The sequence below is a fragment of the Pagrus major genome, chromosome 14 (genome assembly GCF_040436345.1).
Source record: "Pagrus major chromosome 14, Pma_NU_1.0".
Classification (NCBI taxonomy): Eukaryota; Metazoa; Chordata; class Actinopteri; order Spariformes; family Sparidae; genus Pagrus; species Pagrus major.
Window position 1 is genome coordinate 17236977 of NC_133228.1, and position 23935 is coordinate 17260911.

A 23935-nucleotide genomic window follows, 5' to 3' on the forward strand; every position below is an offset into this window, starting at 1 on the left:
TTTTTCATGTTTTCATATCTAACCTTAACTTTGGTGAATGTAACTTATTTTTGTGTTCTGGTGTCAGTACTTTTGGTCAATCAGTTGATATATGGTATGCATGCATGCCTTTGTAAATCTTTCTGACGTCTTATAGGGTTTGCTTGTATCTTTATGCATGCACTGTTTCTGTCTGCATTCTAGATATTGTGAAACATTTTCCCATATTAGTTCACCGCATGACACAGTATTGTCTAACTTTCTGTTACAGCTACATTGTGTGAGAGGTTTCCCTCCTCAATTAGATATTGCACACTTGTGGCAGTCTGCGTTTTATCCAGAGCATGCTGTCATTTGTAGATGTTTCAACTCTCAAAGAAGATTTTCAGTCTTTCAAGTATTCCTGCTTGTTAATCATACAAGGCTCGAGCCACAATAGCATAATAATCCTTCAAAATTTAGGTCAGATTCAGAAAACTTTTTTCTTCCTGCGAATGATACACTGAAAAAGTGCCTCCCCCACTTGCAAAATTTGCATAATTGGTACAGAATTCTGTCAGTTGAACCAGTTCTTTTGCAGTTACTCTTCAAAATGACAGTGTAATATAAAAACAAAGCCGATAGTACATGGAGTATATTTTTAGAGTCTCTTAGTTGATGTATAATTAGGATAGTAGATAATGTTGGTGTAGTTCATGATCATATTTAAGTGTATAATATATTTATGGTTTAAATCTTTATACCAAACTATAGGCAACATCATCATGTTACCAAATTATACTGACAACCCTAGAAAGAATTAGTCGTCACAGTAGGAGGACCTTGATTGTATTTTTTGAACTGCATGATCTTTGGTTGCAACACTTGAATGTATGTAATAAATATAACACTTTAACTTGCATGTCTTGTCATGAATACTTGCTTGTATTGTGATGCATCAGTGACTTTATGTTGCATGGATTACATTTATGTCTATTAACCATTCTTTTACTGCATTTCCTAAAAGTATTACTGCCTCACTTGAATGAAAATGAACACACTCTATTAGTGTGGCCCTTTATTTTCTGTATTTTTGATTACAAAACATGAAGAATCAACAATGCAAGAACACTACCGATCTGATTATTTTAATTAACTGCTCAACAAACACTTTTCTCTTCACTTTCAATTACTGAAAGCATATTGTATTCTGAGCTTTCATCTCTAAGACGACTCCATTATTATAAAACATTCTGAACAGTGTCTTATTCCAACAGGGAATTACTTTTTTAAGCAAGAACATAAAATACATTTTAGTTTACTGCAGCCTCTGCTTTTATATCCCTTGGATTCTTTTTGCTTGGTAAAAGCCATAAATAATATATTGTATTGCGGTGTGTATATATAAGCAATATATTGGTAATGCCTACTCTTCCAGTCGTGACTAAAACCATTTTATCACTGTTATTCATGTGTTCTGTGGAGTGCTCAATTAAAGCAGCAACGACCTGGCCAATTTCCAGGCTGAGGATTTGTTCATGAGAAAGGGGATGCAAAATGTTACAGTTTTAGTAGTTCAGGTTCTCAAAGAGGTACCATTGTTTATCTTTCTGGTTTAAACATTTAAAGTTTCTAGTTCTAAGTTGTCTTGAATGTAGCATAACTTCTTGTTAATAAATTCGTATGGATCCCAATCATTTTGCAATGTAAACACATTTGCCTTGATTTCAGCGCTAAGTGATTCCCTGATGGCTTTGAACAGAGACGATGCAACCAATGGTAGAGTATTAGTTCGGTTTTCTTAGTCATCCATTAGCTAACATATTAACCTGCACCACCAGTCAAAATGAACAACACCATATATAGCAGCTATAGATATTAAAATGTTGGGGAGGTTTTAGGACACTAATAACTACTAATGCAAATAAATACCAATTTAATTTTGCAATTCCTGGAAGAAATTTCAATGACTTTACATTGCAAAATTCATACGATGTTATATAAGACATACATGTTTTAGAGATTCCGTACAATTGAAGTTAGAAATCATGCAAAAATATGTACATACCCAACATTTACATTCATAGAAAATTACCACACTATTGGTTTATATTATGCTAATATACATCACGTACTAATACTGTTTTTATTCACTCTCAAACTGCATTTTTTGTCTTAATTTTATAATACTTATGAGAAATGTTGTTTGGCATCCTTTCCCCCTTTTCACATGCAAGTTAAATAATGTTTTTTTTCCCTTTCTTTTTAATCCCAATCACTTATTATTATTGACTTCTCACAAATAGAATTTGGCTTATGATATGTAATCACCTTTATACCTATCTCACCTGTTAAAACTGAAGAAATCCATTCGATGTGGTAGGTTAAAAAAGGTCCAGGTTCTCAGATTGGTTCTGAAGTGCTGCTTGTTTTTATCCCTGAAGCCTACCACCTCAGACGAGAAGAGACCGACTGGTTTGACAAACCTAGGGACGGACGGTCAGAGAACGGACAAGAGAAGAGACAGGTGAAACAGGAAAAAACACACCAACACTGACACTGTTGGCAAACCCCCCACATGTACTGTATAGCAAGTCCAAGCTGTAATGAAATGCATGCACCCACACTCTATCACCTGGATAATTATATGTGGTATGTTCGCTCACATGGTAACCAAAGGCACCTAAATGCCACATATATATCCACGTTGCAAAAGAATCCATACTTAACTGTTTTCCATTTACCCTGTGCGTACATGACATCTCACCATTGTGTATGGGCCACAGGGAAAAGGTCCGTACTACCCCTTCCCTCACCTCAGGGTCAAACTGCAGAGGGATCCCAAAGACCGCAGTGTCTCAGGTAAAGTAACACAGTTTACTGCATTTCATTCAATAACAATAGGCAGCATGCTAAGAGTGGGAATAATATGCATTCAAAGAGGCATGTGTGCCAAGCTACTGTGTTATTGACGGTAATGCATGCATCAGAATTTATTGACCCCGTTGCTTACTGACTGCATCAAATATGCACCGCTTCCAGCATTGTTTTCCTCTGATTACATATGAGTGATTATAAAATAGATTCAAAATTATTTTAAAAAAAGGTATAAAGACATTAAATTCCCATATTGATATGGGCCATAACATCTCATTAGGTTTACAGAGCATGACAAGTATGCTTCATGCGTTTTATTTACTTGATATTCATGGCAGATCTCAAGAAACTGGCAAGTCACTTCCCCTGCCATTACGTTCCATCACACCATTCCTCCAGGCTCAAAGCAGGCAGACATTTCATTTCCTGGCTTCCCTTTTGATTTGGCTCGTCTCCACGCTCATCAGTCATTGCCATGCTCAAAATGGCGTATCCCTCACACTCTGGATTATCTTATGCAATTAACAAACAGCCCACAAAGGAAGCATTTTGTTTATGAGGGCCTGGTACTGAACTGAGTCATTTTGTTCTCGCTTCCGTAACTATATTACAGTGTTTAATTCTGTTTAATGAGGGAACTTCTGGTTCTGTGTAGAGGGAGGCCTTTTTATATGTGACCTGTGGAGGGAAAGATTATAGATCCATATGTGGTTTGTAGATAGTTGGCAGAGATGCTGGCTTGTATGCCATCTACAAAGGTACAGTAGAGAGCGGTAACTACAGAAGCAGTGAAGCTTTCAAGCTTTTAAGCTGGCTAGTAAACTCAGTGAAATAAAGGTTGTTGGCCTTCTTTGTTAAACCTGTTTAAGCTGACTAGCTGCCAACCAACAGACTACAAAATGCCTTAAAAACTTTATTTACAGTCCATAGTTAGGGATTAAATCTATTGTGTTCCTGCCTGTCTACTACTAATATGTAAAGTAATTTGTACAAAAATATATTTATCTACAATTTCATACATTCATACAAATTATTTAAATAGCTTAAAGCTCCTGTTGGCATGATAACTGATTTTTGAGTCTCGTAATCCAACTCGTCAAATACTGATGTTTCGGATAGCACCAGTACGGTGCCACTCAGCTTTGCTTCCAAACTGGCATGATGGCCACTGGCGGTATTGCAGCGAAACATTTTGCCAGGCGAGCAATTCTCATTGGTTTGAATGGGCGCCATCTGGTATCTAGTTCTTCTATATAATTCTATGACTTACAATCCCAAAGGTTCAGTATTTGACGAGTTGGGAAACCAAAGCGTCAGTCTTATTATCTTACCAACAGGAGCTATAACGAGACAAAATCAAAAAATAATTTAATTTGAGTGAAACGGAGTTGACAATACTTAAACCCCGCTAAGCTGACATTAGTTACCTTTATCAGGTTACATTAGCTGACTATTTTCTATCATAATTTGATTTAGCCACTACCTTTAGATACATTGAATAATGAACAAACAACCTAAGAATCTAGTTCACCAAAGACATGTTATAGGCCGGGAAACATCTGTAAGTAAATGTAGTTGTAGCTTAAGCTAAGTCTATATTAACACCAGTACGGTATCTAGCTACCTAGCTTGATAAATCCCTCATTCTTAGCTGTCTTTTTGGCCGTCTCTCTGTCACAATTCTAAATGCTATCACACAGAAATTAGATATTTCAATGGCAAAATAATTTTTAGATGCTAAACTTGATGCTAAAATATCAAATTCCTTTAGTTACTACATTTTGGCTTCGAAGCACAATAGCTATATTTGAGTCCACACACGCTTTATCCTCTTTGTATGTGGACAACAAAATAGATGTTGACTACCAACTAATTAACAATGCCACTCACCAGTATTTGTTGTTGGTCCTAACCAGGAAATGGTCTGGGTATCCGTGTGGTCGGAGGGAAAGAGGTCCCTGGCTCTAATGGAGACATTGGGGCTTACGTTGCCAAAGTCCTGCCTGGTGGAGCTGCAGAACAAACAGGAAAGATTCTTGAAGGTAAGCTCGTTTCCCAAATTAAACCCACCTTTTCTGCAAGTGTTTGTTGACAGAGAGATGCTAACATGTGCTACTGGGTGGATTTTGTTACCTTTGGACAAAACAAAGCTAGCCGTTTCCTCCATTTCCAGGCTTTGTGCTAAGCTAAGTGGCTGCTGGCTGTACTTGCATATTTGTCAAAGTTTGAGTCTTTATTTGCATCTGGTTATATCAGCTCCTGGCAAATGGCCAAGATAGTCATTTGGTCATTAAAAGGGGACCAAAAGAGGGAAGCTCACAAGTGGATCAGGGGTTTATGGTATAATATAATATATATAATAAGTCATTTTAAGCCTTGTGCAATATTACTATAATATTCTTATTATATCTGGACTGGAAGTGGTACAGTTGTTTATCTTAAAATGCTGTAAAACTTAAAGTGCCACATTCTAGCATGTATTTTTTAGTATAATTTAAAATTTTAATATAGTAACTTATGATCTACATTAACTCTGTTGTATCTATACCTCTCATGCCACGCGGCATACCCAGTATTATCTTAGCCTTAATTTATCGTGTTATAATAAATGAACTATTGAAGCTACTCAGCAGTCGTTTTATATACTTTTTTATATTACATGATCAGGACTGTCACAGGGAGAACGGGGGAGGAGATTTGCCTGCAGGAACACAGTTGGCAGAATATTCATAAAACACCCACATAAGGATCACCAGGCCTGGTGTTACCTGCCTTCACAACTTGTTAACCACAGTTAAATGTCAAAGACAGGTCAAGTAGGGGGGCGACAACATCAACATCACGGATGCTCCCCGTGAGTCTGAATTTAGCATTGTATTAATTAAGAAATAAAATAAAATTCTGCCTTACAGAATACAGTACTAAGTTTATTTTTAAATTAGTTTAAAAATCAAAAACGTAGAGGTGAAGCAGTTCATATACAGTAGGGTGAAACAGCTACAGCACAGATGCTACAGTGAGCTATTTCACCAAGTCACCATTGTGCACTGATATATGACCTGTGATTTCACCGTTACACACCTCTCACTGACATCACCCCAGGATAAATTGCTGTGTGCGGTATATTAACAGGAACACATTTCACGAGGTGCTATTGATTTCATATGGGGGGAATCTGGGAGCAGTTAACCCTCTCACCCTCCGAGTCCATCTGTCTCCTCATAGTCCCCTTTAATCTCTGTGTTGAGCCACACTGAGGGTGTCTGACAATTGCTAAAGCTGTGGGCCGGGCCTTTTTGAAGCTGTCACACTGGTGATCTATGGATGGCGAGATAGGGAGAGAGAAATACTGCCCGGTTTGGATTTGCGTAGTGTGCTATCCATCTGTCTGTGCTCTGTGGATGTGTGTGTGTGGGCAATCCTTTTCCGTACTTTCTGTTCTTGTTTGTGTCTCCCTCCAACGTTGCCGTCTCCTCTGTGTTTTTTCTCTCTGCACTTCTTCATGAGGGCCTTCTTAGAGAGTGCCAGTGGAAACTGCTTAATTAAAAAATACAAATAAAACAAATGCAGACGGGAACAATAGTGGGGAAATTGGTGCTTAATGCGGCTCGCAGAATTTGTCTTGAATTGAAAAACTTTGTCTTTACAACAAAGCGAGGGGTTGATATATCCCCCAGTGTTCCTTGCAACAAAATAAATGCATATTTTATTTGCAAAGCAGGGGAAATACAAACATGGATCATGTAAAAACAAAACTAAGTGTCTACAGCCATGCTAGCGACTCTGTGAGACAGTAATTAGGCACAACGGTGCTCCTAGCTAAATGCTAACATCGGCATGCTAAAATGCTCACAATGATGCCAACGTGCACATGTTTAGCCGGTGTAATGTTCACCATGTTCGCCTTGTCAGTTTAACGTTAAAGATCCCATATTATGCTCATCTCTGTTAGAAAATGTTTACAAGCCCAGTCTGCTCTTATTGGCCGTCTCTCACAGGCCTGAGCAGGTATTATCCACCGTGTTTGGCATCAGCTCTGCCAGTGTTTTTGCAACCATAGACCATATTCACACGGTGGCCATTTTCCTCCGACATCACATTCAGGGTGGGAACCTCAAATGTCGTACTCATGTCAATCATTTCGCTGCTTCCTGATTGATCAGCAACTGAAAAGACAGTGGATAGAAAAAATCTGGACGGACATCAGGGTGTAGTTGTGACATCACAAACTTACGGATGTCCTGACAGCTCGTTTGAAGGCACAGTTTCTGAATATGGGCTGTTTTGGAAAAGTCAAAGAGTAGAGGATTCAATAAGCTGTGTAACTGACTAAACACTTTATCTTAGATTCTTTTATTAACATTCACATACTGTGCAATTGTATTCCATCATACTCTTTGTTATGTCCTTTGCTTCCTAACAATAAACTCATACTGCAAGGAAACATTAGTCAGTTTTATCTGTAACCCCTCTGCTACCCATTAATGTAATCATACCCTGTCTCAACAATCATTGTCCAGCTCCTTCTATGCTAGTCTTATGCATTATTCCTCTATGAACAGAACAGAACAGAACAAAGTCTGTTGATGATTGCCTCAGTCCAAGAGTCAAGATGCATCTGCGGTGTTGTTAGCCGCGAGGACAACTCAACCACGATAACACCCATAACCCTGTCATCAACACTGAGCAGAATGGCTGCAAAGTACTTTGGTTCTGCCAGTGGGAACACGGCGTCTCACCCTCCGTGGTATAAATATGGGGGAAACATTGTCAGAGTCAACAGTTGTGGAGGCTTAGCGTCACAGAGTTTATGTACGAATACATGCTTGTTTTGTCTGATCTCTGAAATTCAAGTTTCAACCTGCAACTGTGTGAACAATTCGTTGAATAATATCAGGGTGAAACTACAGTATCTTGCCTGTCACTCACACATGCAGCTCGAGAGTATCGTCGCAAACACAAGACCCTCCTGATGAGCTGTTTCAATCCGTGTAAGTCCTGCCAGTGTGGCAGGGTGTGTGTTGGAGGTTGCAGTGGGTTTGCCGTGCGAGTGTGTGGATTCATATGAGCTATCACTGCTCAGTCCCTTCCTTCTTTCCAGGCCATCATGTATCATGTTTGAAATTCTAGTTTTATAGCTGAATTAAAATAAGGGCCGTGTTCATGTTCATTTTAACCCCAGTTCTGTGCATGAGTGCTCTGCAAGCAGCTTCGTCACACAGATGCTGTTTGGGCTGTCACCAGCGTTTATTCTCTGCAGTTCTGGCCTGCAGTCTGATGCACATGTCGTCGGAGTGCAAGAATCAAAGCCTGTTTTCTTTCAAACGATCGCTCTGTGCGAATTTGATCAGAAGATGGATGCGAGACCCTGAACTGATCCCTCGTTCGGGTCAATGTGAATTTTGTTTCAGAAACGAATTGATCCCTTTAAAGAGCGACTCACTTCAAGGCTTTGATTTGCTTTTGGTTTGAGGTGAAAACGTTTGTACTGGATGTTGAATCAACAGACACTGCCACTGGCTTAATTTGCGACTGTGTGTAGGAATGCAAGTCCTGGAGTGGAATGGTGTTCTTCTGACGGGGAAAACCTACGAGGAGGTACAGGGGCTCGTCGGACAGCCGTGTAATGAAGCAGAAGTGTGCGTCAGACTGTGAGTATAACCTTTGTGATTCTCTTCTATTGTTAGCATGCCATCCTCAGTTTTTAATTTAACTCATCATGCTTTAATCATAACTCTCCATCACCTTCCTAATCAAATCACTGCCCTTCTTACATTTCCTGCCTCTTCATCTACCGAATGTCCACCTCCATTCTTCTTTCTCCCCCCCCCCCCCTTCATTGCCGTGACTCTGAAAAGCTCAATTTCCTCCTGAAGCACACATTAAATCCTAGAAGGCATTACCCTTTAAATAGAACCTGCATTTTATTATTAATCAATTGAAAGTAATAAATCATATTTTCGTCATCTCCGCATTGTCCTATCATTCATTTTCCCTTTTCTACTTGAGTTTTCATAATCAGAATTATATGACATATTATTTTCCGTCTGTCTTTCAGGGATCTCAACATGCTGGCTGAGTCTGAAGGGTCCGACCACCTGGATTTCCAGGAGCACAGCAAAGGTGAGCTACAATATTTCTATAGCTCCAACACCAACGTTCAGTGCCGCTTCTCACATTGTCCGCACCACCGTCTCTGCCTTCTCAGTATTTTCAAATTAAGTTTATTCTCTTTTATCTTAAGTCTAACATTACTTTCTCTGTCTGCATTACACTGGGAACATTAAATTGTTCTCAGAAAAGCTACCACACTGTGAAACCTCGCTATCCAATTTCTGTTTCCTTGTTCCTTTTCAATGGAACGTGGCCTAGAAGCAAAAGAATCAGCCTGCTCAAGGTTCAGGGTGATTTATTTGTCATCACACAACACGGGGTTGCATAACAAAATGTAAATTTGTAACTCCTCCGTGCTGCACAAATATAGAACATTTCACACATATGAAAATCTCAATGTTGAATCAAAACAACCCAGAATATGAGGTGGTAACAGTGTTTCTGGTGTTTCCAGCGATTTATTTTCAGCCAGGAGAGACTGTACAGGGCTGGATTAAAATGATAGATTACAATAGGCAGACTATAGTTTTTCGGGCCCCCTCCTAATTACACATTTTGTTATTTGGGTAAACACGCAGAATGACTTAAATACCGGATGATTATCATGACACTTTTTACTTTAATTGGGTATATATTTTAGCTTATCTGCTTATTTTTCAGTGTTCATACGCAATGTATGTTTAAAAAAAGTGCAACACTTAGCTAAATGCTAACATTGGCATGCTAACCTGTCTCAGCATTTGGTGGAGACAGGTCTCTGTAAAGATGTGGGCTCAACAGTCTCCGATGTCCCATTGTTTGACCAGCTTGAGCCCCATTGGTTTAAGTCCTTGGACAGTCCCAGCTTTACATACTTTCTTTGTATGTGTTCATGCCTTTGTCTTATATTTTTACTTATGTAGGTGCTCTTAATAATGCTCTTGTGTGTGTCTAGGCGACAGACCTCCCAGGTCTCCAGGCGTTGACCCCAAGCAGCTGGCGGCTGAGCTGCAAAAGGTGTCCCAGCAGCAGGGTCCCTCCTCCACCTCTTCCTTGCCCGCCACCACCTCAGCGACCTCCAGCCCCGGTCAGCCAGGATCACCCTCCGTCAGCAAGAAACGCCACAGCAGCAAGGCGAGTCCACAGAGTGTTGATTGTAATGTGCAATATCGATATAAGCCCGATCATGGTATTGAAATTGAATATATCTGTATATCTTCCCAGGGACCTTTGGCAAACATTATCAGTCTTAAAAATTATTTTGTGAGACCTATTTATAGTTTTGTCTCCCAGTTTGAATATAAAATATGAACCTTCTACATTAGGAAGCTTTTCTTTCATTATAAATAAAACATTTACCACTTGTAGCTCATCTAAGATGAATATTAAAACAGATGCATCAATTTCCAGAGTTTAAATCATAGTTTAGCCTCAAGGTCTGCATGAGCACAGTGCAGTACAGTACATACTGTACAGTGTGAACACCCACCTCTAACAAAGTATCCACCTACATATTGTTGCCAGCAGTAACTAAGCAAGTTGCTTTTATTTCTCACAGACTGCAGAGGGAACAAAGACCCAGTCCCACCCCATCTCTGGAGAAATACAGGTCTGTGAAACAAAACAGTAGGACAACAAGATGTAAGAGTATAGATGATATATAAACCAAGTTCTCAAAACTGTTAATTTTTTGCAAAGTTTTCAATTTTTTTGCATCGTTTCTCTCCCCAAATGCATTTGAATCCATTGTAATTCAGTGTGCTTCTTTTTGCAGCTTCAAATCCACTACGACAAGCAGCTCGGCAACTTGATCGTTCATGTCCTGCAGGCCAGAAACCTTGTCCCACGGGACAACAATGGCTACTCTGACCCATTTGTTAAAGTTTATCTTCTACCAGGGAGAGGGTGAGTTGAAGGGTGTGGAAACTGCAAGCACACGTTAAATAGTTCAGAACAGGAACATGGCGGCGTAGGATAGGCAGCACAGAAGAAGAAATATGATGTAAGAAGTCACTGTTGTTGTGCTTTTTTAGCCACTTTTGGAGGGAATCGGAGAAAAATACCTGCCGAGATATTCCCAGACTACAAAGGCAGCCACTTTGTCAAGCTCAAACCTAGTTTCCATTCATTTTAAAATCGATTTACAATTGATTTTGGCTTACCATGACATCTTTCAATGTGCGGCACATGACCTTTCCATAGCACCTGTACACTGCACATCAGGGCCGGCAGATGTTTGATAATGTTGCTCCAGTGGCTTCATGTGATATGGGCTCCTTGTTACGGGACTCATCATCAGCTCCTTATCGCTGCTGGATGACATAAGCATTATGTAAATAATATGAAGTAGCTACAGTGTTCTTGTGTTGATGGGTGTTCTTCTGTAGGTGCGAGTGCAGTCAAAATCAATAGCTCTCATATTTACGGGAAATACGATCCACACTCCCTCATAAGTCCAGGGCTCTCTGTCTCACTGTGATTGTGCTGTAATGTAATTGACTCTCCCACCTTCTCTGCTGTTCGAGGCCCCTGGAGAGAGTGTTTTTTTTTTTTCCTGGGATTGTTTCAGATAAAAGCAATAATATACGGCTGTGGGCTTTGCAGACGCCACTCGTGTAGTTTGAAATGTGCAGGTGCAAACACTACTGTGGGTTTGAGACAGGGTTAGGGTTTATCCAAAAAGAATAGGAAGAGTGGCACCCCTACTGAAAGTGGTTATGGAAACATGCACACTTAAGCACATGTGTGCAAATACTGGTGTATATGCTACATGTGTGTATACATGGACACGCTCGTAGCTATCAGAGGCTTTTCAGTTGCATCACAGATCTCCTGGCAACCACATGGAGCTCCCGCAGTGAAACAGGTGGTTATAAATAATGGTTTAATCTAGATTCACCAGGAAAAATGGGAGAAATAGTTGCGTTTTCACTTTGTATTAAGCTGGGATTACGCTTCTCTGGGCTGCACATAACATGAGCAGTGCTGTGCATAGAAAGACTAAACGTATAACTGCAGATATCTCACACCAGCTGCAGTGAGAGTTTGAGTTGCTCCCGTCTGGCAGTCGATTCAGGGTCCCAAGGGCCAGCCGGAACATATGTAAGAAGTCTTTTATTCCCCACTGAACACAGAATGAATGCATCAGGAAACACCTGCTACTTATAAGATCTGCTCTCTGGTTTATTTATACGACCCATTTGCTGCTACCTGCCCATTTGCACTATTGTATGTCGTATATCTGTATGTTTTTAATGGATTGTTGTACGATGTGCAGTACCTTTAATTTTACTTGTGGAGATGCCAAAGAAAAATTTCCACTGAGGGGAACAATACAGTTAAAGATGCAATATGTAAGAGTTTTACTTTCAACATTAAAAAAATGTATAGAATTATTAACAGAATATAAAGAAATAACAGTTTTGGCATTATGTCAACATATCTATGTACTTTGCTGTGGAGATGTCTACTGAAGTTAGCATGTTAACCAGCTAGTACCTTGCTGTCAAGTAATATTTTGTACCCCAAGATACGATAGTCCGACAGTATTGTTCAGGCCACATTTAGCAGCAGTTAGCGGGTACTCTGGTGCTATGCCACCCTCTATTTGTTTGGAGTATTTTGGCAACCTGTCAAATTCATACTACAAATGAAGGGCAGCATATCACCAGAATAACTGTAGCTGCTGTTAGCTAGTTAGCTAAGGTAGCCACGCAGCCGGTGGTCTTGATGGGAGTTCAGAGCACCGGAGGAGTGTTAGTGCTTACACTGCTAGCACAGGAGCTTTGGGCCAAGACAAGCCAGGGCTAGCTACTTAGCATGCTGACTTTATTAAATATATTAAAACAACACTGGCGCTCTGTAAAGTAATGATGGGTTGCTAGCCAACATACCATGTAAACAAACTAGATTTTGTGTTTACATATAAAAAGATGAGGTTGTACCTTTAGTACCAACAACTCTGAATCCTTCTGAACTCACCAAGATTTCTAATTAAATCTAAAATCAGCTGTTCACTCGGGCCCATGAGCAGCAGATCTCCACTCTGGTTGCCAATGGATGCGTTACATCACCTGAAAGCCCTCTCAACACACATACATGCTGTTCATGAGACCCAAAAGCACAAATTCAATCCACCGCCGCTGCTGCAGCACACCACACTTCCCCCCCCCGGCTCTTGCCCCTCTTCCTAAACACACACCACCCTACAAAAACTCACACTGAACCTAAATACAGTGATCTCCCCTTCCCACGCACACACTCACAGTCCACAGACTCTCTCTCTGACCCCCCCCCACCCTCCCTCTGACTATTGTTTCTGTATGTTGTTCTTTATATTTAATGCATGCTGGACCCCCTCAGTCAGGTCATGGTTGTCCAGAACGCCAGGTATGTGACTTGCCCACTTTGGTACTTTGGTTTGTTTTGGTTGAAATTTGGTTGTCAGTTTGGTGAAGGTAACAAAAAGTTGTTTTCTAACTTATTGGAAGCTTATTGATACAAGTCAGTTCCACTTTTTTTTCCCTGGTCCCCATACTCTCATGATGTTTCACTCACCTTTAGGCTAAATACTCTCTTTGCATTGCATTTTAGAGGAGCTGAATCCCCTAAATATTAACATCTTCCCATCTCTTTAACATATCACATCTAAACTCGGAGTCCCTTGTGCTGATTTTCCCAGCTAACTGTTGTGTTTCCCTGGTAGATGGTCTGTTTTTGTTCCATTGTAATTTGAAATCCTAACATTGAACCCCTTTAGTTTGTCCCTGTTCTGTGATTAAAACCCCTCAGTAATGTCCTACATCGTGCCCCTGATGCCCCGCCACTTTCAGTACACACTCCCATTAATTTGCTCCGCAGTCCTTACTCATCCCATTATTTTAGTCCTTGTCTTGACCAAACTAACTCTTACAGACTGACTCATATCCTACAATCTGAAGTCAAACCCCACACACTGCAAAAAACATCCATCTTAAGAAGCCATTCATTCTTTTCAAGTGAGTCTTCTGTGATGTAAAGTGTTTCTTTCCTTAAAACAAGTGAAATAATTAGTCAGTGAAGTCACATTATGCAATTGTTTCTTGTGCAAATTGACTTTTTCAAAATATATTTGTCTTTTTTTGTGTAATTCAGTCATTGGAAGAATGGTTTACTCAGTAGTGTCATTGGCACTTAAAAAACAACCTCTCGTTCCTTACTGAACATACAATTTCACTTGTTTTAGGACATCAGTATCTCATTAGACTAAATGACTCGATGGACATCAAAATGGACTTTTTTGCAGCGCATCCTGACATCGTACCCATGCACGTAGGCCCATACATTGTTCCCGTCCAAACAATGTGCATCACGTTCATTCTCTCCCTTCTGCCGTCACGTTGTGTCCTTATCCTCTGCATTGTGGTGGTCCACTAAACGGCAGGGCTTTTGCGCGTCCGTGACCGAGTGTATCTCTTTTGTGATGTGTTCCCCCCAGTGCTGAAAACAAGAGGAGATCCAAACATGCAGGCAAGAGTATCAACCCTGAGTGGAACCAGACTGTCATCTATAAAAACATCCTCCTGGAGCAAGTATGTACCATCCTAAGGGAATTTCCCATAAAGATTATGTATTTTTAACTTGATTAAATTGCGTTACTACCTTCTGTAACTCGACAATATTCCATGTTAAAATTATACAAAACAACACAAGACAGAATATTGTCTTTTGTCTGCTGGCATGCTGACGATCATTATGGCCATTGGTTTTAGTAGAACAGATGGATATGCGCTTGGGATTTAATTATATCATTTTAGATCCTATTTTAGATTCATTGGATCCACATCAATAAGAGCAAATTTGTGGACTTTATGTTTTTTTAAGCTGCCTGAATGGCTGCCCCCTCTTTAAGCCAAGATCATATGTTTTTTTCCTTAAAGGGACAGTTCACCCTCAAATCAAAAATACATATTTTTCCCTCTTACCTGGAGTTTTGGAGATATTGGCCGTAGAGATCTCTGCCTTCTCTGGAATATAGTGGACCCAGATGGCACTCGGCTTGTGGTGCTCGGAGTGCCAAAACATACATGTGAACAGGAAGCGTGGAAGGAAGCGTCTACTCATGGACGAGAGGCTCATAGCAGTGGATGAAAACATTGATGGCGTCCCCCACAGCTGAGCTGCAATGTCAGCTAGCTTAGTTAGCTAAGATAGCTAGCTTCTCGTCCATGAATAGATGCTTGCTTCCTCCTACCCAGACAAAACAGGTCACCATAAAGATACATTAACTCTTGGACTGTGTGTGTGTTTGTGTGTGTGTCAGTTGAGGAAGAAGACCCTGGAAGTGAGCGTGTGGGACTACGACAAAGGCTCCTCTAATGATTTCTTAGGAGAGGTAAACCTCCTTGAGAATACTTGTTTTCATTCAGTTGTGTACCAGTACGTTCTCGTGCACATGCCCATTAAACGGCTGTGTTTGCTCCCAGGTCCTCATAGACCTATCCAACACAGCCCAGCTGGACAACGTCCCGCGGTGGCTCCCCCTGAAGGAGCAGAGCGAGGGGGACCACCACCGGCGCTCCCACTCAGGCCAGAGCCGACACGGTTCCTCTAAACCCTCCTCGCAGCACTCCTCCCCCAAAACCGCCGGCTCAGCGCACGACAATCAGGATTCCCCCAAATCGTCGGTCATCAAGAGCCGAAGCCACGGGATCTTTCCAGACCCGGCCAAGGGTAGGACGCAATGAAATTCCCTCACCTGCTTATCACCATCATCCCTTAACAACCTTCTGTACTCTGCTGCTTCTGCTGTTTCTGTTTCCTCTTCTTTCTTCTTCACTCTTCTCTCACTTTTTACTTCCTGTCACTGCCTCTCTCGTCTGTTTCCTCCCACTATCTCGGTGTCTACCTCTGTCCACTTGTTTCACTCTCTTTTCTTTATGCCAGCACCTTCCTATGCCCATTTTTGCACACAAATCATAGCTTAAGCTTCATGCTTTTTTGCTTTCTCATGGTCTGTTTTCTTGGTTGCCATGATGTCACCCAGCTCAGAGGCCTAGCCTTAGCTTCCCTCTATCTTCCTTCTAACACAGAAGGCAATATGGCCGTGGAAGGCTTTGACTGCTCCCCTAATTTAGCAAAATAACCATCAAATTTAATGAGGACACTTGAAGATCGTAGACTTAATAAGGCAGTTACAATGCTGGCTAAATAGATTTTCTAACTAGCCAGTTAGTCATTCACCCCAGGTGGTACACAAAAAGTAACAGCCTCTAAGTTCAAGATAGTTTTTTTTGGTAATTTGGTGAATTTGGTTGTTTTAGACACGCAGGTGCCCACTATCGAGAAATCTCACAGTAGCCCTGGCACATCGAAGCCTTCCCCGTCCGAGGGCCAGAGCCAAAGCCACAGCCACGGACACAGCCAACACTCTCGCTCGCACGGCTCTTCACGCTCCAGCAAAAGCGCTGCACGGCAACACCATCAGGACAGCGGCGCAGGAAGCGGCAGAGGCACTGCCGTAGCAGCGGGCGATGCCCCACAGCAGTCGCAGCAACGCCTCCAACCAAGTAAACCAAGACGCAAATAAAGCCCACGCAGCATGGCCTCCTCGCACTCATCTGTTCTAACTTCTGTTCAGTTATTTTTTCATTTCTGTTTCTATGATTTCCTTTTTCTATTCTTGGTTACCCTCACCCTTTACGCCCTCTGGTCCTCTCCTCCGTTGTACTCGCAGTGTGTCAAACCTCTCACCGCTTCTCTTCTGTATGTACTCACAAGTGTGTAGAGCCAGCATCTCACCTGTACTGCAGCACACTGACCCTTTTTAATTAACCCAAAGAGGCGTGACCATTGCTTATTTAAGGCCAAATGTAACTACTTAAAAAAAATTAAACAGGCTGTAAATCTAATTTTGATATCAAGTTACACAAAAATAAAGACTTTTACCTAGGTTTGAGTTGGGTTTTGCTTTTTTGAAAAGTAATTTAAATAGATTAACTTTACTTGTGAAGAGTATGGCAGTATGGAAAATAAGTAAATCCTGAAAAAGTAACAGCAGAGTTGCAGCACATATTCTAAAGTACTGTCACAGCACAATGTCATCCCCGCTCTCTCAAACAACAAGACGAGCAAATTATAATCTTTGTTGCTACACCGCGAAAAAGTTTCTGTCACCAGCTAGCAGTTAAATATTCTGGATTGATTGATCCAATCAGTAAAACAGAAGAAAGCTGCAATCCCACCCCCTCCCCTAAAATATCATTAACCTCTTTTGGTTTTAATTTTTATTAATTTCCTTTCTGTTAACAAACAACGACCAGCTTTTCTGAAGCTCCTCCACTGAGATGGCTGTGCATGCAGTCCGCTAACCCCCCTCCCCCCCCCTTTTTTTTTTGTTTGAACAACTACCGGACCCACAATGCACCTCAGTAGATGCTGCACACCCCGCCTCTTGACATGCAGGAGGGGCGAATGTGCACCGCACACTGTGGCTGCATGTGACTTGACATGGTGAAGATGAACAGCTCTCTGAATCTCCATCTCGCTCCTCCCTCCCTCCATCTTAAACTGCGACCTCATGACCTTTGTTTCCTGGCGTTGACCCCCCCCCCTGACATCTGACCTGCGCCTGCGAAAACAAACACATCCAGGCCAAAGAGGCCGCCTCTCACTGAGGCACCAGAGACACAGCGTGGTGGGCGTGCTCACCATTCAGAGGGCCCAGTCCGATTGGCTGCCTGCCCTGCCATCGGTTGTGTCGGCCAAAGGGAGCAGAGCAGACGGCAGACACCTGACCCTCAGGAAAGCCGTGTCAGAAGAGAGGCCGCAGAGCATCGGAGGTGAGAGTTTGCCCAAGAGTCTCCTCTCTGTCTGGGAGAAAGAGAGAGTGAGAGAAAGAGAGGATGCGATACTACTAACGCACACCTGCAGAAAGAGAGAGGGGAGTTTTACAGGAAGACAGAGAGAAAGTTGCACATCACCAGAGATTCATGCAGCGAGACACGCTTTCTCGACGGCCACCGACACAGCTCACTAATACCAGGAAATGAACGTCCCAAACTTGTCATGTGATTCATTGAGAGTTAACACTGTGCCACACTGCCACACATCCGCTGCGTCACGACTCCCACGTCGCTTCATTAAACTGGTATTAGTGAGCTTTTTGCAGAAATCCGCGTCGAGTGGCCTGAAAGAAAGAAACGTGTCGACATGGATCCTGTTCTGCACCACATCCACGCATCTCACATCGTTCATACTCTATCACACTGCCTGATCAGCTATTTGACGATCAAATGTTGAAATGAAAATGTATGTCTTCAAGAATAATATCTAAAATATGTTGCATATGAACATTTATGAAAAGGTACACTCATAAACATCCTTTAATCTCCTCCAGATATGAACTATACTCATGTAATTTCATTTTTAAACTAAATTAATGCTGAGATTGAGATACTAGATTATAAATCATAGTTCATATAGATGACTAACAATGTTAGAAGGGTCTACGTGCCTCTTGTTTAGTCTACATAAGCATATCTATGTGATATTTCTCTGGATTTATTTGTCTGTTTCATGTTAAAGCTTTATATGTGAGTTATTGCTGTCCTGTTTTCGTCTGAGAAAAAAGACTCCAAGTGCACTGTTTGTTCATATGCTTCTGGCTAGTCCGCAGTGTTTGTGCGCAATTCATTACAAACAAGTCCTGAATAAGCTTCCCGTTTGACTGCGACATTAATTATTTTAAGTATGAAGATGATAATGATGGATTTTAGTCGCTGCGGATATACTAATGCTTCTTGGCCTCAGTTTTTTACATTCTTGGACCCGGCAGAGGTGCAATTTTTCTTCCTGTCTCTTTGTGGTGATGGGTGTGGTTGTATCTCTGCACAGCTCGGTCGAGCTACAGATCCAGCGATGCCCCGGTCACAGCAGCCTCATTGGACAGCGGCCTGAGCGGCAGCGCCTACAGCCTGTTGGATGAAGAAGGAGAGATGAACGAGGTGGACAGTGCCATCTTCCAGGTGCCCCGATTGTAAGTATTCAGTACTAAAAAAATGTTTTCTTGATGCCAAACTACTACTTTCACTATGCCCAGACATTCAAAGCAGAGATGTACAGATGTATGGTAGTACAATATGTTCAGTTGCTGTGTAATTTTGTTATTTCAAGGGTTTTGTTTCCCCTCTCTTTAGTGGAAAGATCCCAAACGGCACAGACGTGATGAAATCATCAATGGGACACGGTGACATTGAAGGTTAGATGTACAGTACATGTGCTGTATACAGTATGTGTGAATTATTTCTCTCTTGAAGGCCTTGTAGTTATTAAAACCTAAAACCAATAAGAATTTGCACTCAGATGTTCCGTCTCAGAGAGTAATACTGATTAATTATTAATTTATCTTCCCTTTTAATGTCATTTCTTATTTTGACAGTTTCTTCATCTTTAAAAACTCGTTGCTCTGAATGTCTACTTGACTTTCAGTTATTAAAATGATTATATGTATCATTCACATAATATTTAGGCCTATTAACAAATGAATTAACAGGTTTATTTCATCAATATATCTTTAATGATTTTCCAAATTTCTCTTTCCTGCCTGTGAAGTTTAGAGTCAAGCTATTTTGACTAACAAGTGCAGTGCCCATTCAAAACCACTCATCCAAACGACTTCACACTCGACACTGAGCTCCCATGGGGCTCCTGTGACATAGTAGCATCCCCTAGCAGTGCTACAGTATAGGTGTCATTTGGCTGCAAAAGCTCACACAAGCATTTTATGGCCTCAATGAAGTCAAAGCCCAATACAATAGCTATAATGTCTATGGATAAACCCCAGCGTGAGACCATCTGCTGGCTGCTTTCATTGCTATCAGCTAGCTCATTGGCACCAGGCTATTTAGCTACATGTATTTGGGACCAGGCTAATTATCTTTTTGGGACCAGGTTTAGCTATTTGGGACCAGGTTATTTAGCTATTTGGGACCAGGCTAATAATCAATTTGGGACCAGGTTTCTTTTTATTTTTAAATTTTTATATTTTTTAAATATTTGAGTTCAGTGAAACAAAATGACAAACTCTCAAACTAGTCTTTCTGGTGTCTCTTTCTTCGTTTTTAAATGTACTGTAGCAAGCAACTGAGAGTGAGTGTTACCCAGCATGCCGTTCACTCGGGTAGCAGTTAATACAGGTTCCTCTCAATGCGCTACACTGTGTGTACTTCTGGCAGACTACTAATAAATATGTCACTACTAATAAATCTGTCCGGTAGATCTCAAGTGCTCACACTCCACGCTGCCCTTCCTCAAGTCATCTCAGCAATACAGCCGCCAAGTGTGAAGTCGATCAGATGAACTGTTGTTGAGAAAATCAAAGGGCACAGACGGACAGAGACTCCTTCCGTTTTAGTTGGATACAAAGATGACCTTTAAGAGATAAAAACATTGAGTTTTTATCACCAACACCATAGTGTGAGACTGAAGCTGAGTACTGTACACACACACACACACACAGGCGACACCAGAGTCTTGTTGACCCAGCTCTCAAAACTGTCATTTCCATTCAGTTTCCAAGGCAACCAGAAGCCAGGCAGAGCTCCTCATAACTTCTCCCCATCCTTGTTAAACAAATAAATGTGATTGCTTGCAGGCGTGTTTGATATTACTCATCATGAGAGTACACCTAGTGCCCAGCAGAGGGGAGTCGCACACACAGAGGACACTTCATTTCAAAGAAGGAGTGAGAGAATACTGACACCGGGAGCAAATTCATAGAGCAGGCATTGAATATTTATAGCTGAGAACCCACATGTGGTATAATTTCACTGTGCTCAGCTGATCCAATGTGTGTGTGTGTGTGTGTGTGAATGTAGGTAAGTCCCAGGTAATGGGGGAGATAAAGATCGCTCTGAAGAAGGAGGTGAAGACGGAGGGCGAGCACCTGGTCCTTGAGATTCTTCAATGTCGCAACATCACCTACAAGTTCAAGAGTCCAGACCACCTGCCTGGTATTGGAAAACTGCACACACATGACAGCATGCGCACACACACACACACACACATCGTCCCATTTGTGCTTTAGTTCTGTTGCAGGAATTCACAGCCTTCGAAGACAATTTCATGTGATGCATATCATTCTTAATACTTGACAGCAGGGAGGCCCACACAGACACTTGTTTTGTGAAAGACTGGCATCTGACATGCCACATAATCCGTGCCAGTTTTCCTCGATGTGGAACCACAGGTGTTGCGATAGTGTTTCACAGCCAATATTCCCTGTGAGTGCAGCTTAAAGCATATCTTTACCAGCCTCCAATGATATATACTGTATGTGCAAGGTTAAAAAGACAGGAGTAGCTCACACACAAATGCCTCTCACATAAGGAGCACAGTATGGACATGTTAGGGGTGTAACGCGTCACTCTGTCCACATTTTACCAGCGGTGAACATCAAGTAAATGCTTAAGAGACAATAAGGGCTGCAACTAATGAGTATTTCCTTTTTCATTTAATCTAATAGTCTATAAAATGATTATCATCACATGTGACTTCTTCAACCAACAGTCCAAAACCCAAAGACTCTTCATTTACTTACCTCCCTCCCTTCCCTAGATAAAACACAGATTGCCGCCCACCTCCCCTCCTCTTCTAATATTTACATCCTCATACCCAAGCGGCCTGCCACGTGTTTGACTTGCATTTTCTTCCAGATGGGATCTGCAGGCAACACTTTATTGTTGGCCATGTGCATCTGTGATTTTTTCTAGAGCTGGTTGTGGTGTTTGTATGTATCTTCGGAGTTTATTCTCTCCATGTTAAAAGGCTTTGACTGAAAATACACCGTCTCTAGCATTGCAGCTCTGTTATTGCCCTCTAGTGGCCGGAAACAAAGTAAAACTCCACCTATTTTAAATATTGATGACCAATCTTAAAGGTTTGTGTTTCATGTTGCTTTATAGCAGTATAAAAAGGGTTTGGTTATAAACATTCAGTTATGTACAGTATACTTTCTTGTGACAAATGTACTTATTGTAAGTCACTTTGGACAAAAGTATCTGCTAAATGCCCTAAATGTAAATGTAAATGTATACAGTTCAAACATGATACTATAGAGAGACACTAACAGTTGAAATGACACATTCATACCAGTATAATGTCGGTGTCACACTGATTTGTGCGCGTGTCCACAGATCTCTATGTGAAGCTCTATGTGGTGAACATCGCCACCCAGAAAAGGATCATCAAGAAGAAGACCAGAGTGTGTCGTCATGACCGAGAGCCATCTTTTAACGAAACCTTCCGCTTCTGTATGAACCCCACGGGACACTCTCTACAGGTAATCCCCCAGTCCTTAACACATACACACACAACAACCCGGTATCAATGCAGTTTGTAATACAGTTGCAAAATGCAATCTATCGATTTGTGTACCAGGACACAAATTAAACCGTCTCTGCCTGAAGATTGTGGGTGTTTATACTGCTAGCTGGTTAGCATGCTAACTTCAGTAAATATCTCTGCAACACATCTTTGACACATCACAACTGTTATTTCTTCACATTTTGTTGATAATGTTTATTTTGGAACCTTTTAAACTAAAATTCCTACACACTGCACCTTTAATCACAAGACATACTGCCTTCTGTTCTCTTCACATCAGCTGTTCCTGGTGTCCAATGGTGGCAAGTTTGTAAAGAAGACCCTGATTGGGGAGGCTTACGTGTGGCTGGACAAAGTCGACCTACGCAAGCGAGTCGTGAGCTGGCACAAACTGCTCGCCAGCACCGCCCAGATCCACTCATAGAAGGAGCCTCGATCTGAAAAAAAACAACAAAAAAAACTAAACCTGAGAGGGCACGAGGAGGTTTCTGACATCTGGGGGACACTTAGGTTCAACATCTGTAACACTGATCCACGCAAAATATCTCTTTCTTCGATCTTTGTTTCAGGGCTCGGATAGTTTTAGAGGATGCTTTCGTTCATAAGCGCGGTTCTGATGATGATTTCTGTCACGCAGGAAGTTTGGAGGAAGTAGTAATGTGTTTACAGGGAATGAACACAAGTTTACAGGACGTACAGTGTACAGTAGTGTAGCCAGGCTGAGGCTGAAGGGAACACAGAGTTCAGAGGTCAGGCGCGGAATCAACCAGGTATTACACACTTTAATTCACAATACACACTCTCACACACACACACAGTTACTCACGACAAGTTTGCACACAGTCATTCACGCAGAAGAGAAATTTTAATTCTACAGGGAATGGACACACTTGTAGATTTATTTAGATGTTTTATCCATGAAATTGCTTTATTATGACCGCAGAGTTTTATTGATTTACAAAGCATTTTGGGAAAAGAAATATTGAAGACTCCGCTTACGGAGAGCTCTTATTTATTTTTGTATTATGATATTAGCGTAGAGTTCTATCATTTGTCTTCTCCTCAATTATTTAAGTACTTAAGAATCTAATCCTGAGAAAGGACGCATAGTATATTTTATAACACACTACCTAGCATTCCAGTTCAAGAGGAAAAAAATCTCAGCAAGCATGACTTCATTCACTTTGGACCCCATCTTTTTCTCGAGTTCTATCAAATGGTTATTATTGTTTGATAAAGGATCTATATTGATATATATATCAAATTGGACACTATATATTGTGCGCATGAGTCTATCTACTTGGTATGCAGTGCCACATGTTCTGCACCTATTAAAAAAAAAAAAGAAATCACCTCGAAGGTTCACTTTGTATATAGTGAAGTGTCATAGCTGGAAATGAATTATAACATATATAGATAGATATATAGATATCTTTATCACAGACAATCCAGTCTTGATGATTGTGACAGAGTTTTTATTTATCCACGGTGCCCCTTAGAATGTGACACACTTACCACATGAGATTTTAAGTATTTCCTGTTTTTCTTTGTGAGATCCGAGCACATTATAAGTCTTGTATCGCAGTCAACTCACCAACGCGCGCTTTCGTGGTATTTTGCACTTTTTTCTGCTTAGAATGTAAAA

At 41.2% G+C, this 23935-nt stretch overlaps 1 protein-coding gene across 1 annotated transcript in view; it reads left to right on the forward strand.

The window, feature by feature from the left end:
• pcloa (piccolo presynaptic cytomatrix protein a) overlaps positions 1-22714 on the forward strand; it is a 56178-nt gene extending 33464 nt beyond the window's left edge. The window contains exons 9-27 of the mRNA XM_073480842.1: positions 1690-1737; positions 2403-2485; positions 2745-2820; positions 4752-4877; positions 8378-8486; positions 8894-8958; positions 9884-10062; positions 10487-10537; positions 10703-10833; positions 13291-13317; positions 14405-14498; positions 15230-15301; positions 15393-15639; positions 17559-17747; positions 18802-18943; positions 19104-19165; positions 20784-20918; positions 22101-22246; positions 22571-22714. Coding sequence (XP_073336943.1) covers positions 1690-1737; positions 2403-2485; positions 2745-2820; positions 4752-4877; positions 8378-8486; positions 8894-8958; positions 9884-10062; positions 10487-10537; positions 10703-10833; positions 13291-13317; positions 14405-14498; positions 15230-15301; positions 15393-15639; positions 17559-17747; positions 18802-18943; positions 19104-19165; positions 20784-20918; positions 22101-22246; positions 22571-22714 — 2126 coding nt within the window. The remainder of the gene's footprint in view (positions 1-1689; positions 1738-2402; positions 2486-2744; positions 2821-4751; positions 4878-8377; positions 8487-8893; positions 8959-9883; positions 10063-10486; positions 10538-10702; positions 10834-13290; positions 13318-14404; positions 14499-15229; positions 15302-15392; positions 15640-17558; positions 17748-18801; positions 18944-19103; positions 19166-20783; positions 20919-22100; positions 22247-22570) is intronic.
• Positions 22715-23935: the final 1221 nt, after the last annotated feature.